Source organism: Dermacentor silvarum, chromosome 11, assembly GCF_013339745.2.
Source record: "Dermacentor silvarum isolate Dsil-2018 chromosome 11, BIME_Dsil_1.4, whole genome shotgun sequence".
NCBI classification, from domain to species: Eukaryota; Metazoa; Arthropoda; class Arachnida; order Ixodida; family Ixodidae; genus Dermacentor; species Dermacentor silvarum.
The window spans coordinates 94,780,891-94,798,150 of NC_051164.1; the positions used below are offsets into that span (position 1 = coordinate 94,780,891).

The window sequence follows — 17,260 nt, forward strand, 5'->3', positions numbered from 1 at the left end:
ATGTACAGAAGAATAAACACAGGTTAGAGCGCATGCAGCATTCGTGACCATTCTTTCTGGGGTTTTACGTGCCAAAACCAGTTCTGATTATGAGGCACGCCGTAGTGGGGGGCTCCGGCATGCAGCAGGTATTACCGAATCTTGATTGACAGCTTACCGCTATCCTTGAAAGGAAAAAGTTTACAACGATTTCATTCTGCTGGTACTAACATGGTGTGCATGAGCTTCAAAGTTAACAAAGACGCTTGAGAAAAAGTTGGGAAGCCCGCATGGAGCAATGGAGAGGAAAATGATCGACGGGAGATTAAGAGACAGGAATAGAACGGTGTAAATGAGAGGGCGAACATGAGTAGCCGATACTCGAGTTGGCAGGAAGAAATGGAGTTGGGCTGGCCAAGTAACGCGTGCGGCAGACAACTCGTTGTGTATTATAGTCACAGAATTGGTGCCGAGAAAAGGGAAGCGCCGTCGAGGACGGCAGAGAATTATTTGGTGTAATGAAATTAGGAAATTCGCAGGCATAAGATTGAGTCGGCTGGTGAATGGCACGGGGTGGTTAATTGGAGATCGCAGGGAGAGGCATTCGTCCTGCTGTGAACGTAAATATGAGGATGATGATGATCATGGTAATGATTACAGCGTAATGAAGCAGTAACCAGTGGTATTGAGTCGTTACACATTGCACTGGAGTCGCAGACAGTAAAACGCGCAGCGCTATCCTGAATAGATTCAAGGGAACCGATTAGATATTCCCGCTGAGGTGACCAAATGGGCGATTCATACTTCAGTTGCGGACGAACGATTGTACGAGACAGAGAGGATCTGCTCTGTGCGCATTTTGTTTGCTCCTTTCCTTCTACTTTTGTGCTCGCGTCTCCGTTCTTCGTAGCTAATGATGACATAAAAAAGATTTTCAAAGAAGGCGTAATCTAGCCGAAGTAGATTGGTAGATCCCTGCGAGAGGAAAAGCGAAGATAATGGCTTCACGGAGAGATCGCTGGCCAGGGCTGGCTGCGTGACGCAATTCTCCCTCCTAGTCTATTTCCTTCCTCTATAGTCTGACCCCATAGAGTTTCTTGCGAAACTTGCTAGAGAGAGCTCTGGCGTGTAATGACAATGGTAATTACAGGTATGGCGGTTCATCCAGCAAAGGAATGAAGATTAGTGCGTGTATTTGCGTAAGCTTCGCCTTTATGAGTTCGGGCGGCTTTGTGGCTTTGCAAGTTGATCATTTTCGACAAAACGTTGCGCAACAAATTAAACAGTTCGCAGTTGATTATGTGTGTGCTCAGAAACTTACTGCCTTCGCGCGTCTGCAAAAAAAAAAGAATATTTCTCGGAAATTTCGAAAGGTAAAGCGTAATGAAATACGCCATAAGGACGTTTGGAGCCACAAGCGCAAACGTTAAGAGAAATCCACGTAATACCTATCATTCCAATGGTAGCTTCTTCTAGTAATTTTTCGCAGGATAGCTTGCATCTGGTCTCGCGTTCTGCGCTCTTTGCCGTATTGAACGAAATAAGCGCGCTATAGATTCAACACCGTAGCGATCGCGCACGCGGGCGCGCTGCAGCACTGCCGTTTTCCACATTAACCTTCGTGCGAAACTTTGTCAGGTGAGCGAAGAAAGCGTAAATAGTAATTTTAAGGAAGAGGTGAAGTGTGCTTGGAACACGAAAACAAATGGGACGGCGCGTCGGGACACGAAACGATTTCTGGCATGTCAACGCGATACGAGCGTCTGTTTTCGTGCACGAAGCACTCGTGGCGTGCAGCTAACACGCTGCAGCCTGTATAGCTGCGAGGTAGACGAGGCGCAGGCACGCCACCTGGCGGTCGATGTGACCTGGATCCAATCGTGACCTCATTTCACTCGGTGCTCGACGGCGCCTCTCACGGCGGTCTCCACTCCAGTTTCCGGGGTCTCTAATGACGTCCTCCAGGTTGCTACCCTCCCTCTCTCTCTCTCTCTTCTCATGCGTGCGATTCTTCCGCAGATGGGGGCGGCTGTGAGGGGGGGGGGGGGGGGGGGGGTAGTGCCTTCTAATGGCGAATTCCATTGGGAGAACAGGAGCAGGGCGCCGCGCAGTGCGGAGTCGGGCGACAGCGCAGTGAGAACAGGCGCACTCGACCCGCCACTGGAATACGGCGTGCATTCGGAGAGCAGGTGGGAGGGGGACATGTGAGGAGAAATGTACCATGTGACTAAAGCAAACGACGTCCCACCATTCTCTGCAGGAGAGCGGCAAAACACGCGTGATCGTCCTGTAATCTGTCGGGCGTAAGGCTGTCACCGTTTGCGGCCACGTACTACATACGTTTGTGCAGCGCCGACGCATCCCACAAAGTGTCCGCCTGCGAAGATCATCTGAAACTTGAATCTGAAGTTGAGCTCCAGCAGCTTTCGCTGCTGTCACCGTCGAGCGTCTCAAGCACTTCAGCAAGGCGACGACGCTTTGCTGCCGCTGTCCCCCGCGCATCCAACGAGAAGCAAGGCGGACTAGAAATGCCAGGATGTGTCGCTAAATCGCTGCGAAGCTCGCTCGTATCGCCGACGTCAAAAAACAGCGGTACCAAAACACCAACTACGCTTGGCTGCCGCCATTGCCGCCGCGCGCGCCGGCTGAAGCAAAATAAAAAGAAATGAGGAGGATATGACGGTTTAAGTCACGTGACTTCCTCCGTACTCCGCTTTTCAGGCGAGAGCAGTCCGGACTGCTCCCGGCTGCTCTCGGCGCAGCGAAACTGCTCTTGTTCTACCACTGGATGACGGCTCTCCCACTCCTGTTCGACCACTGAAACACGGCGCCTCTGGAACGAGCACTTTCAGCGTGCTTTTGAGTGCTCCTGTTCTCCCAATGGAATTCGCCATAAGAGGGTGGAAGCTGAGTTGCCTTCGCTGCAACGGCCCAACAAATTGAGGAGACGACGCTAGTGCCTCGACTCACGTTTTAACAGTAGCCGTTAAATGGACCCTGAAGAGGAAACCCTGAATCAGTTAACACAGATACAGGGTTCGCGCAGACTCACCGGACTGTGATACGTGCAGTGTACCTGAGGCAGTGGAACGTATACTCGTATTTGTTGCCTGGCCCGACTATGACCATGAACGGCCGGCATGGACCTCTTTGTTAAGGCCAAGTGAAAAAGTGTTACGGGGCCCTTGGCCCGACATTATATCGGCGAAGAGAGCCATCAATGTTCTCGAACAGGGGCCTAGATATACGCGTGAATGTACACAAACGTGTATATAATCACATCATATTGTATATCCTCACCATCACTCATCATACCCTCCTCTCTCTCCCATTCCCTCTGAGCAGAGTAGCAGGCTAGAAAATATTGCCTCAGGCCGATCTCTGCGTATCCCCAATAAATTCTCTCTCTCTCTCATTCTTTTCTAATTTCGCGTTAACAGGTATATTAGCTGTTGTCATACAAGCAGGGCGGTTGCACTCTTGCCAAAATCTTTCCACTAGTAAAGTAATTCTTACTGGAAATCACAGCGAGTTGGATAGTTGAAACAGTGGAAAGTTGGACGTAATAGGAAAGTTGAGCTTACTAAAGATTGGTACCTCACGATGATAACGACTACAACATCAACGGCTGTGGCGCATGCCCACAAAGGAGGAAGACTGGCCAATGATTGGCAGGAGTAGGCAAAATACACTATTGGAATAAACTTCCGAAGCTCAATAAAATGAAACATAGAAGAAAAGGAGCCAAACAGAGCGATGATAAGCAGTCAGACGTGGATGAAGTAACTTGTGTGATGCCGCATGCTTCCTTTGTAACTTTCTTCTTCCTTAATTCTTTTTTTTTTTCTTTTCCATTGTTCGCAGGACTCGTCTGAGCCAAAAGGATCCGTCCGAAACCGCAGACGAAGCGAAGCGACAATTTTTTTTTTTTTTTTTGCCGACCAACTGAGCACATTTTCGCTTCTTCATCGACCAAACTAGTGGCGTTGGTTTTCCGTTAGCAACTCAGAAAACAGATCCAGTTGAGGCAACCATACAGGGGCCATTGAAGACGAGCAACGCTTTCTTTCCATGTCGACAATCGTATATCACGAAAAAGCCATCGGACCGTTCACTCCGTAATTAGTGGACCATACGAGACCTCGAGCGAGCGGATGCTGCCATCGTCAAGATAACAATCTCATCAGGAGTCTGGAAACAATCAACACTCACAAGTAGCGCAGCCGCACTAGGGCCCTTAGACCAGTACAAAGAGATAAGATAATCACCGAAGGCTGAAGAAGCATGCGGTGAAGACGTGACCACAGAACGTACTGCTCTCGGCCCAACTGTACCAACGGGGAAGCTAGTTACCTGACAATTTATCTATACTCTTGAGTAACGCAATATCAACATTGGAAGACAACTACTTGAATTTTTGGCAGACTTACTTTATTATCGCTGAAGACTCATATAATCGTAGAAGGCTTTGACGGTGCGGTGAAGGCTTGACCACGGAAACTTTATGCCCTCGGTCCAACAGCACTAAAAGGGAGGCTAGTTACCTGACGAATTATCCTCAAGCTTGATTAGCGCGCTAACTGGCGACCATGCGTGTATAGACAGCTATTCTGCGCTAAAGATCCTTACATACAAGTGTAGGGGGACGAGTAGTATTTCATACAAGACATTCTTTCTGTAACACAATATATTTCATGAATTACTGCCAGGGACGGCTGGTTGTGCACGTGCTTTACGTGTAATGACATTAACAATCACACATTAGCTCCAAGCCACTTTATATTCAACTACAGGACTCACTGTAAACGCACGCCGAAATTACGCTCTCCCACCATCTCCCCAGTCATAGGAAGTCACAAAGCTTTGGTTGAACAAAAAGCAATAACCGCTTAGACTGAAGTCAAATTAAACGTACTAACAAGACTTGCACTGCGTTTTCTTTTTCATCGAGTAACGTTGAAAGGACACTCAAATTATCGCGCGACACTGAAAGACCATCTTTCTTGGGACCACAAACAGAACATTTTGTATCGTTAACTAAAACGATGCAATATCTCATACCTTAGGTGCAAATAGGGCAGACAGGATCTTGCTCCTGCTCAAGCAAATCCACATATTTAAACTAGCCAGCAAAATCCTAACTCTCTTTCATGCAACCTGAAACTCATGAAGAAAGCCTAAGAAAAGCACCGCAGCAACATTTTCTAACAAAATTTTACATAACATGCAGACTAACAATAGCCGATGCTCAAGGCAGTCCTTTACTACTTCCCAAGGTTAGTTGCAGCGAATATTTTGTAATACCTGCGGTATCCAAAGCTTAGTCTCAAGCTTAGGTAAGGACCACGCATTGGGTGTAGCGAATCGTGAAATCAGCGTAGAATACTCTCACTGGCAATTCAACCACAGTCGGCAATGTCTGTAGAGTTGTACTCGACGCCTAGCCCAACTTTCATGGAACAGCGCAGAACGTAGTCAGACTACACGATAGACCACAACTCTAGAGACCAGACACTTGAGACCAGGCGCTTAATAGAAAAGCACCCGAGAAATCGTCAAGGCACACAGACATCTCTGCTGATCATTCAGCTGTCTTTTCCCGAGAAGAAGCCCTAGGCGGGAGTGGGGGAAAAAAAGAAAAGAAAAAAAAAGACTAAAAATCTATTGCCGAAGTCATCTTCATCAAACGAGCAAACGCACCACAGAACGTCGAGGAAACCCCAAGACCAATAACTGATTGAGAAGAAGAAAAAAACGACGCCGGGAACCATAAGGGGGTAGCAGATTTAAAAAAAAAGAAAACGACAGGTGTCAGAACGTCCTGCAAATTGTTGCGGATCGCTCAGAACCACCAAATCTCTTCCAAACAATCAGACACACTGCCAGAAGGCGCGAAGACTGCAAGTTAGGCTCAAACGGTGAATAAAAAAGTGACCAGAAGACTATAGGTGACGGGCACCACTACGAGACAAAGCCTCAAATGTGAAGAAAAGAAGGCCGCCGAGGGACTGTCGTCGAGGTCAGGCGCAGCAGACGCCGTCGAATGGCTCCCGTTCATCCGCGCAACGTCCAGCGCGCCCCGCCGACGTCGCCGATAGACGTGCACTGCCACAACATGACCAGACTGCTGCTGTCACTTACGGCCAACCTGTCATCGTCCTCCTCGTCGCCCTCGACGAACGTGTCTCGAGGTCCCGAGGACGACCTGTGGTCGGCGAACGGCTCATCGACCGCGGGCACGGGATCGCCCGCGGTCGACGACAGGGAGTCGGAGGCGAGCCAGCGTCAGGCGCTGCTCTACATCGTGGTGGTGCTGTTCTTCTACTCCTTCGGCATCGGCTTCATGATGATACGCTACATGCGACAGGAGGCCAAGGAACAGGAAGAGTGCAAGATGTACCGCAGGTCAGTGCGTACGAATATTCGCAGCAGCGAATGAGGCGTCAACCCTCGCGGCCGGGCTACGGGCCGGGGCATGTTTCATTTCACTACCTTCATTAAAACGTCTTAGCCTTGCCGTGAACATATCTACAGTTTATGGAATACCAGAACACCGGAGAGATTGGCGTACGGAGCGCCACTGGTGGTGATCTTGTGACGCTAATGCCAACGAAAAACACAGGATTGCTGCAACGACCAAGTTGTGCCTACTTTCTTGCGCAAACGCGTTCGCAGATACAAACATTAGTACTTCTTTTTGCGAGAACGCTAAAGCAGTACAAAAACTTTTTGAGCCATTTGAGTTAAAGAAAGCGCCACAGGGCGGCGCTACAGCACTGCTGTTCCAATAGAGGTATTTGGTGCTCCGGTATTCCTTAAATATGATACGTTTGCCCAGAAGCTAGAACTTTCTACTATTAAACTGCCGTTTAACAACACAACAGTGAAAGTGATGCAATTGAAATGTGCGTACACTGAAATGAAAGCACGCGAGAAGGTGTAACATCATAGCTGAAAGTGGACTGACGAGGAGTAATCAATTTTGACACTTTTGTGCAAATATTCCCGCCTGGTCGCATAATACTCGCATAAACAAATTTGCGCCTGCCATTAGAGTTACAGAATGGATACCAAGAGAAGGGAAACGCAGTCGAGGACGGCAGAAAACTAGGTGGGGCGATGAAGTTAGGAAATTTGCAGGCGCAAGTTGGAATCAGCTAGCGCAAGACAGGGGTAATTGGAGATCACAGAAGGAGATCTTCGCCCTGCAGTGGACATAAATTAGGCTGATGTTGTTGATGATGATGATGATGATGATGATGAAGTCAAAAACGATAAACCCCCTTTCATAACAGCATGAACTTAAGGGATGCGTTTTACACGTTCCCTGTAGTCAACGCACGTAATTCGCCATGCATTTGCGTAGTAACCGCTCAGCGTCGAGTATCTGTAAGCATCGGACAACCTATGCAACTACAAGAGTCTGTGCTTAAAGTTGTGTTTTGCAAAATCTATTCTTTACGAACCCACCATTCTGTAAACACAAGGATGGGACGATATGAAATCGAGTGGTATTGCCTAAGTACAGTCAGCGTAAAAAACTTACGGACCGCAAGATCTGAAAGAACATCGGATTCCCGTGCAGTTTGTGACCGTACCCAGTAAAACCATGCACTAGCTATGTTACTTCGCATGTACTATAGCAAGTTCAGTCTTGATCGGAATACCAGGCTACGGAAATATCCTTTTTTTTTTCTCAGATCCCGTGGTCCGTGAAGTGTTGATGTTGACTGTACACACCTTTTCTTTAGTTTTAGTTAGCAACACACCCTGTAACAACATACATAAAACTAAAGCTTCAAGGATGACAAGGTCGACTTCGGTAAAAATGGATCCACCTATCGAAACGGTGGCCAGCTTGCCTGAGCCAATGCACCGTGGTTTATCCCACTTTATTCACAATGTGTGGACCTGTGTTCGCTTCTGCACCTACCCCTTGGATTTCTGCAAGAAAGCACGCGACAAACATCGCATTTAGCTTCCACAAGGTCTCTAAAGTAAATATTTAGTGTAAGGTGACGTAAAAGGCGCCAAAAACATCAACCTGGTGGTTTTTTTTATTGAAAACAAGGGGAAAAACGCAATCGCTTCTTCGTTGGGCCCGTACCTTCTTGACCAGGAAAAGTGAGGGCACTGCAGTTAGCAGCACTATTAAATAAAAGTTATTTGTGAACTATTCAAAAAATGACTCGTTTTGCCCCAACTCTCGGGGCCAAGCGAGTCAGATAGGAGGGGCAAAACGAGCCAACTTTTGCGAAAATAACAAAAGCTCTACTGCAAGCGAAACACTTTAGTGCACTCCGTGGGCCCCAACGCAGCATTGGTGCACTGAATCAACACAGAGCCCGGTACTGTCTTGCACCATAACTTCTTGCAAACTAAGCATCGCCAATACCTATTGGCGCGAGCGTCGTTCCTGGTAGAATACTTTTTTTTGCCCCAGAGCCTTGACCAGAGTGTTGCGTTTTTTTTTTTTTTTTTTTAAATTCAAGTCATTTTCGCCCATGAAGCCCTCGGTGTCTTCCGCTTGTAAACGTGCGGACAATCCTAGACAAGATAATAGCAAGTTTAGAGCTTGGCAAGTTACAATGAGCTCAACAAAAATTATTTTAGGCCTCTTTGGGGACTTCTTGGTGCGTTTTATCTCCCTTAGAATCCTACGAAGGTAGTGGTATCACTGTAAAAATTAAACACACCGTAATTATACTTTCAATAAGCCTTGTTAAAAGGGCAGAAATAAAACAAGAACTTGCGATGCCGCTTCATAGTACCAAGACAGCTGTGTGCACACCCCAAAAAACGACTGAGCTGATGTTCGCCTCTTTAAAGCGGGCCCTTAACTCACAGGTACTCAGTTCGCATTTTTTTTTTTTTAATCCACCGTCCTTTGACCAATCGCCGCAGTTTTCGAACCAAGCAAGGTGGATGGTTAGTGACGTCTTTCGGTAAAATATGAAACCCTTCAATTTTTCAGCTTGAAGATAATGGGCGGTAAACTCAAAACAACGCGCTTTACCCCACAACTGATTTTACCCCGCCCTACCCTACACATCTAATCCTGACACGCTCTATAATAATTTGACACTCTGCGTTGCCTTTAAGAAGTTGTTAAAGCTGAGAAATGTGTAAACAATTAAGGAGTTTAGTCAACGCTTAAAGGGACACCAGAGAGCAAGAGTAAATCACTTTAGACGCGTATTCCTTTACAACGCTGTTTCCACTCACGTGGCTGGAAAAAAAAGGCTGTAACTGGAAAAAGGAAAGGCAAACAAACCTAATTTGAATTTCACGTTGAGATTTCTACGCCGATACGTCCCTGTAATGTCATAGATTTCAGAGTATTTTCTCGCAATTTGGACTTTCTTTTTGTCGCATGAAAAGTTTTCGAAACACGCCCGGTCCAGTGCCGTCCTACTTTGCCGATAAAGAATACGCGTACGAAAGTACAGCGGCTAAAATAACGAAAGTGTGCCAAGGCTGCAACTTACTGGACCTGGCTTTCGCGCGTATGCCACTGTTGCCATACTTTAAAAAGCTATATGAGTATACAGCTTGACCTTTTATCCTTCTCTGCGTGCAGGTACATCAACGCCGCCCATGAGCAGTACCTCAACGCAACGAATAGAGCCCGGCTAGCCAACAGGCTGGCTTTGCAGGCACTGAACACCGTCAATGCCATACCGCAGACAACCCACGTCGGCTCCAAGGTGACGTTCGTATGACGACCGGCCAGGGCCTTCTTCTAGACGTCCCGGCGCAAGGACAGGGACCGGCCTCTGCGTTTCGTCTGCTGCACAACGAGCAGACGGCATCGTGGACGGATGCTTGCCTGCTGGACTACTGGACAAAAGTCAGACGGTGGTGCAGACGGCTCGCTTGTCTGCTGAAGTGCTGGACCAGCAGGCAGACGACATTGCAGAAGTGTGTTGGTTGTACACAAGAAGACGACGCTTCCCAACTCGACGAGCCGACAAGCCATCGCATGTTCGAGCGCCTCTGAACAAACAAGTGGAGTAGGTAGAAGAAGGTCTTGGCGGGTTTTTTTGTACTTGCTAGACTGTAAAACCTTTCTGGGCTGGACACAAAATCAGGAGCACCCTCACCATTTTCCTGTGCTTCAGCACTTCGTGATCAGTAGTTACGTTGCATCGAGACATCTTCTATTCCTAAAGCCACCAGTGTGGCAGGCTCATTCGAGCGCAAGAACAGACAACGCCCATTATAAGGCAACGGCAACTCCGACAAAACGTAGTTTGCTCGCCCTTGAAGATGTGCAGTGTGACGTCAAAGAGTCTGATCCATGAGAACGCAAATCAGCGCAGAAGATGACCGGTTACTGAACCACTTCGCCGCAACACATTAGCGGGTAAAGTGAGGGAGTCACGTGTTTCGTCTGTCAGATTTATCATTTACGTGCGGCTCTGAAAAATGGCAATGTGGCCACAGGTTTTCGTCTGTCGTGAAGCTTGTGCGTGATTTAATCGGACTCATGCGTGCGGTGACTGCCAGAAGATCTTGAACGCGCATTGCAGCAACTTTACGGACAGATGGTGGTGAATCGCATGCCGAAGCATGTGATTCACGTCTGACGATCGGTGTTTGCACACTTCGTCTCAGCAGGGACATGGCCTCAACGAATCACATTGTGCAGACGGGTATACGCATTACGTCACAGATAGCCTAGTGAGGCTAATCTGCGATGCAAAAAAAAAAAAAAAAAAAAAAAGTCGTCAATGGGTTTTATTTGCAACTCGTGAAGCCAAACCTATGTACCAATGGTTTCTTTTTACATCTCCTGTTCATCTGTTAGCAAAGGTAGTGGTAATATATTAGTGACGTCACTATATTGTGGTGAATACTGCGCTGCACCTGTTCAAGAGGTCAGTCTCCGAATGGACGTTTAAGAACCCCGTGTATACCTACAACGCTTGTGCACTGGTGCGCAGTCTACATAATTTTTTTATGTTGTCGGCTTGTTAAATACGTGGCGTTCTTTATAGCACCCTTTACATAAACGTCTTCCCTTTTCAACTCCTTTCAACAACTTAGATGTTGCTCCAGCAAGTTGCTTTCGCGACCCTGTTTTAGTCGACCGGAAAGGCCAAGTGTAGGTATATGTGGAAAAATTGTTTACTCCTTAGTTTCAGTTTGATGGGCTTTTATTCTTCGAAAACGCGCACAACCGCCTCCTCAAGCTCGAAACATCCGAAGCTCACTTGCATCTTTGGACGTTGACACCACTGGCACTTTGAGGTCACTTGCATCATTTAATGCGTCCTTTTACCATATATGTTTGCCGCCTCTCCCGGTTTCCCATTGAAGCATTGGTTCCCGTAGTTCACGGGAGTCGCGCAGAGATGGCGCTCACAGCCGGCACAACTCCTGCGTGCTTGGTAAGCTAAGGTTGTCTTTAAAAGCAAGATCTTGCTTCAGACAGCATTTTTATAATTCATTGTACTCGAATGCGCAAGAATATAGCATCAGTTTAATGCATTTCAGGAGGCCAGGTGTCGTCGGCATCCGGCGCTCGTCGCTTCTGTGATGATAGCAGATGTGACAGTACTCGCGGAGGCAATTGCGCGCGCTTTAGGTTACAAGCACCAACCGTAACGTAACCGTAATCAGTATACGACGTTACGCAGAAGATATTTACCTCAGGACGTGGTTATATATGGTTGCGTTCTTTCTATCTGTACGCGTGTGTCTGTCCGGCAAACGCCTTGCTTTTCTTTTTCTTTTTTTCACACAAAAAACAAGCAAACAGAAACACGTGTCCTTTGAGAACTTGACACACACTGAATAAAACCCCGTCGTTTACGCGAAATGACGGAATCTTGAAAGCGTGTCCATTTAGAACGACAAAAAGGCTGGTCAGGTTGGGAGCCATTCACAGTTTGGGAAAAGGAGGCATTACAAAGCATCGTCTCAAAAGAGGCAGAAAGGACAACACAAACGCCGACTACCAACTGAAAGCTAACAAGTAAGCTGGGCTCGTTGGTGCATCTTCGTAGTTTTCAACAGCGTGGCAAAGGACACAGAATGTAACAAGAGGGACATAGCTATGAATAACACAACCAAGTGCTCCATTTCCAGAAGCAGACGTACATAATGACATGTGGAAGGCAGGAAAAGTTAAGAAAAAAGAGTCAGCATCGAAAATAATCTATTTCTGTTCTCGATAGTGATAGAGGTGGAGGCCTGAAGAACGTGTCTCCACGCGTCAAGATTTCGAAAGCTCCAAATGTCTCTCGTGTGCGCTGCTCGCCGTATAATTATTAGACAGGTCTTAAAGACGACTGCAGGTGGATTATTTTAGTGAAGCAGCATGTTCACGCACCAATTCGCGCATAGCAAAAATAAAATGCGATGGAACAAACACGACGGCAGTTCGCGCGTCGAACGCCGCCATATGCCAACGTGTGTGTTCGCAACATTAGCGAACAAATATCCGCTAGATATTTTATGAAATGCAGAACCGTAAGGAGGGCCGCAAGTGTACAAAAGGCCTGCACGTTTAGTGACCAAGTTCACCAGTGAGTACGCAGAAAACATTGTGAGCACAGTGTCCATGCAGAGGGCATATCGCATCGGTCACAAGCATTGCCTCGCCAGTGCTTGCCCCTTTTTGTCATGTAGTCCTGTTCAGCCAGCTAATTCATTCTCCCAAGATGGGTCAGCGCGATGTGTGGTAAGTGTCAAACAACTATTCTCCCCCTCTTAAAAAAAGTCTTAAACGTTTCCTAAGTAGTGACTTTGTCTGAGCGCTGCGGAATACCAAAAGAGGGAGAACGGAGCAGTTACAGCGCTGATGCCGATATCCTCTATCACAGTGTTCAACCACCGCAAACATTATTGCGTTGTCACGTGCGCCGCACGATTTTTGTTAAAATGGGCAACAATGTATACGAAGACCCCTTCGACGCTGATAACGTCGTTGCCGACGACTCAATGCCAGCAAAGTCACATCAGTAGACGCTGGCTGCAATACGAGTTCAACGAGGCTCATTGGATGTAACGTCGCCTTGGCCAGCGCGGCTGTTTTCGCCCACGTATTGCATTGCCGGTCTATACGCTGTACTGAAACATTCTTGGACAAATCGCAAAGCCGATGTCGCCGAACAATCGAAGGATTTGCTGCGTCACTCTTGTCATTACATTTCTGACTGCGTGAACTCTTTCGCATATCAAATCTTCCCCACGTCTGAGAAAGTGGAGTGCTCACGCTTTAGCCACCTTGGATATTTTCAACGATCGTGTGCGATAGGTCGACTTATTTTTGTCAGAGTCCACAAAATATCACTATATATACATATCACGGCTCCCGATGTGTGTAAATATATATGCATACCATATGTGCGGGGGGCAGATGAATAAACGACTTGAAGCTGTTACCCGGCGTGTTTGCTTCGTTTCTTCTTGGTCTTCGCATGCGTGTTAGGAAGTGTCCGCACGGCCCTTGGTTGGTGTAGCCAGGAACGTAGCCAGCCCCCCCCCCCCCCCCCCCCCCCTTACCCACCCTTTGTTCTCGTCGCTTCGCGCTGACATCATTAAAAAAACCGCTGCTACTGTCACAATTTCATTCCTGGGCGCTTCCGTTTGGGTTGGTAATTTACAGCGAAAGCATGTTTGCATATGGAAAAAAAAAACTGTCGCGGTGTTTGTCAAGGCTTTGACACTCTGTGAGGTTTTGGGCGAGAATGTGGCGGCCGCATTCTGAAGCAACAAATGCGCAACAAATGAAGCAACAAATGCGGCAGCCGCATTTTAGATGAAGGCGAAAATGCTCGAGGCTCGTTCACTTAGATTTGGGTGCACGTTAAAGACCCCAGGTGGTCGAAATTTCCGGTATACATTTCCGCCGCTTCCCTTCAGGTGCCGGTTAGGCCGCGCTCGCACAGGATCTGCGCGCGAAACGTCTCTTGTTTGCGATTGCGCCCCTAAGGAAGGCTGGTAGTTACTGTTGTATTGTGGAATCCCAAACCAGCAATGTACACACGAAGGGGTTGATGCCAGCAGTGAAATTCCACCGACTCGCAACAGAATGCACGAAACAGACAGCCGACAAGCATGGATTACTGCTGTGCGCAGTACAGCGTAAGTAAACTCCTGTTGCAGGCGCTGACATTTCTCGTCGGAGTTCACGCGTCCTGAGAAATTGATTATGCGCACTATGCACTGAACAAGACCGGAGTTCATTCCTGCATCACTAGTACACCAATCAGTCGAGATTCTGTGAGGTACAAGGCCGCTTCCTGTTTGCACCGGCGTAAGTGAAGCAGAAATGAGTTGCACGCACTACTTAAAATGCGTACACATGCCATATCTATGCTGTGCGGTGAAATATTCTGTACAATTCTGAATCTGTTGACGTAAAGGCAAATGACGGCAGCACGCTCGCACACAGCGGAAGACACAGCGGCCCATGCACTTGCCGCAGGAAATGAAACCCTCTCGTATGAGGGAGCAGGGCGACGAAAGATTTGGAAAAAAAAAAAAAAAAAAAAAAAGACGCCTTACGCGTTTTTCAAGCGCAAAGTTTTCAAGCGCAAAGACAGCGAACAAGCTATTGCTATGGGAGTAGGTATAGCCTGGTCACACGTGCATTTTCATGTGTATAGCCGTCCTTGTGAAACGCACGTCACCCCGACGAGGACGACGCCATCTACGCTTAACGGAGATTAACAATTAATGATGTCTTCTCCGATCGGGCGGGTCGTCTCAATGATGCGTTTTCGAAGACTGGTCCATTCAGTGGCGCGATGAGAGACCGTTGCTCCAAACGCCCACTGTGCCTGTCGTACTTACTGTATTTACTGAGCTTACTTTACTTTTTACTTAATTTCTTCACAAGCACACGCACACGCGAGGGGGGGGGGGGGGGGGGGTCCCATGTCTTTGATATACATGTATAGAGTCTGCTTACACTTCCGATATTTATTATCGATCACGCACGTAGAGGAAAGCAGACGCTTGCCCCCCCCCCCCCCCCCCCCCCCCCCCGGCGTTTTGCCCGCGTTCGCACCAAACACGCGCAAAGTGGAACCGGAACCGGAAGTGGAACCGGAACGCCATCTAGTGAACACTTCATAAAACTACAGGTGGCTACATAGTACATACTACTACTACTACTACTACTACAGAGGAGGGAACGACCCACACCCTAAGGAGTTTCGCCCCTAAAAATGGTGATACGTAATCGAGGCGAGGCCCCGCTCCTGCACGGATTTGTTGTGCAAACAGTCGCACCCGGCGGCGCTCAGCCGCGCCATATACTAAGGTAGCTGTACCATATACGCAGTCACGGCCAGAGTAGCACGCAGACCTCCGGTGCCTTGCGCGATGCAAGACAGCGCGCTTCCTCACCGCCGTCATCCCTTGCGTGCGCTCGCAAGCTTTCACTTGCACCCGCAGCATACGGCACGCGGCCGCGATGTTAACGCACTTGGACTTTTTACGGAACATGACGGCGACGCCGACGGTGGCGGCGGAAATGCGCCTGGAATGTCCATATAGTTATTATCGCAATAAAAAAAGAAGAAAATAAAATGGGGGGAGGGGAGAGTAGACAGCTGCAGAGGAACAATATCATCACTCCGCATTTACCTGTAACAAGCTCATCGGCACAACGAACAACACAATCACCAGCTACTCTTCTAATAAACACGCGTCCGTTCGCGTTCCACTAGCAACGATAGCCATTATCAGCCACCCAATCACCATTTCGGTGAAGGTCCCCGTTCTTTTTTATCGTGTTTTCGACCACTGAAACAGAACTTTGCAGTGCTGTGAGTATTTCGCTTTTATAACCACCTGCCGCGCAGGGACAGTCGCACAAATCGAGCAATATTCCCGAGTTGCCTGCCAGTCTTCCAAGGAACCCTGTGAACAACGACCACGACTGTCGCTTAGGGCTGAGGAAGTGTACGAATTCTACAACTCATTTTAATATATCTATCAGGCCTTCATTCGAGAATCTCAGTATTCCATCAACAAGAATGTTGTGTCCTGCTCCACATTTTTAGGTCGCTAGGTACATGATGCATGCGAGTCTTGAACGTCGCTGCAGTTTTGCTGTTTTGCTGTTAGTACCACGCATTCGCTGCTTTAGTCCCCGGATATCTTTATCGTGCTGCGTCTGTCCGTTTAAAGCTTCATCATACTTCTGTGACTTCATTTCAATAGAATTCTTTCGTGCTGCGTCTGTCCGTTTAAACCTTCATCATCATCTTTATCGTGATGCGTCTGTCCGTTTAAAGCTTCATCATACTTCTGTGACTTCATTTCAATGGAATCATTTCCCTCTTCAAACCCTGACCGCGTGTTTTGTAGACACGTGGTTTCAGACATGCAGCACTAAATCTCTTCAACCCTAGCGGGAAGGTATGCAGCCATTTTGCTAAGTTTGCCATTTTACTCGGGGTTTTTGATGACATATTCATATAAGTTCACGTTATTTCAATAACGCGTCAGTTGCGAGCCAGCGCTCGTCCGTGTGTTTCTTCTGTCCGTCCACGTTCAACTTCAGCTGCTTTTCGCCAAGCGAGACTTTCGTTTAGGTCAGAATCTATGCCAGTTTTTCACTTTGCATTACGGCAAGGGGCAACGCCAGCTCCTACGAAGACAGCCTCACCCATATTCCTAAAGGTAAATTACGAGAATAAATGGTAGGCCGTACTCACATTCCAGGCATTTCACTGGACGGCCATCAAACTGTTAGGAGCTCGCTGTAGCACGGACACGTCTTCACTGACCATCGTGGGAAAGCGTCGCGCACACGCACACCCACAGATCAAGAATAAAAAATGCGCAGCAACACGGCAACTACACGACAGCCAGTAGCGGTAGTCTACTAAGAAACTTCAAACAGAGGGAAACGGAAAAAAGAAAAAAGAAAGAAAAGATCGTACAGATACCACGCGCTGTGGGAAATCGGTGTAAGCGAAGCTTCGATGAGCGAAGCCGCGGTGAGACAAAAAACCGCATCACGATGATAAGAAACGCGCAGCGTATTTCGGCGAATAACGCGCCCCTAGAGACCCTCAGCCACGGTGACGCAGCTTTTTATTCGGGGCCGATGATACGCCGACACTCTCGAGCGATGACGTTCGGTGGTACCAAGGAGGCTTTGCGTAGTACCTACTATCACCTTCGCGAGACGCGGCACTGGACGGTTGCGTCGAAGTAGATGGCCGAGAGAACGCCTCCCACCCCTTACCTGCGCCAAGATGACGAGCTTGGCGAAACGCTGCGAGCTGTATACGCAGACGTGGCCGCGGTGCCT

At 48.0% G+C, this 17,260-nt stretch overlaps 1 protein-coding gene across 1 annotated transcript; it reads left to right on the forward strand.

Annotated features, from left to right (window-relative positions):
- Positions 1 to 3,847: 3,847 nt before the first annotated feature.
- On the forward strand, positions 3,848 to 13,364 carry LOC119433069 (uncharacterized). Its single transcript, XM_037700216.2, has 2 exons — positions 3,848 to 6,384; positions 9,560 to 13,364. The coding sequence occupies exons 1-2, from the start codon at positions 6,023 to 6,025 to the stop codon at positions 9,699 to 9,701; spliced, it is 504 nt and encodes a 167-aa protein (XP_037556144.1). The 5' UTR covers positions 3,848 to 6,022; the 3' UTR covers positions 9,702 to 13,364.
- Positions 13,365 to 17,260: the final 3,896 nt, after the last annotated feature.

Excerpts from the sequence above, each read along its gene's own strand:
- LOC119433069 (XM_037700216.2), top strand. The coding sequence starts at position 6,023 with ATGGCTCCCGTTCATCCGCGCAACGTCCAGCGCGCCCCGCCGACGTCG. Across the intron at positions 6,385-9,559 it reads GAGTGCAAGATGTACCGCAG|GTACATCAACGCCGCCCATG; the intron begins GTCAGTGCGTAC and ends CTCTGCGTGCAG.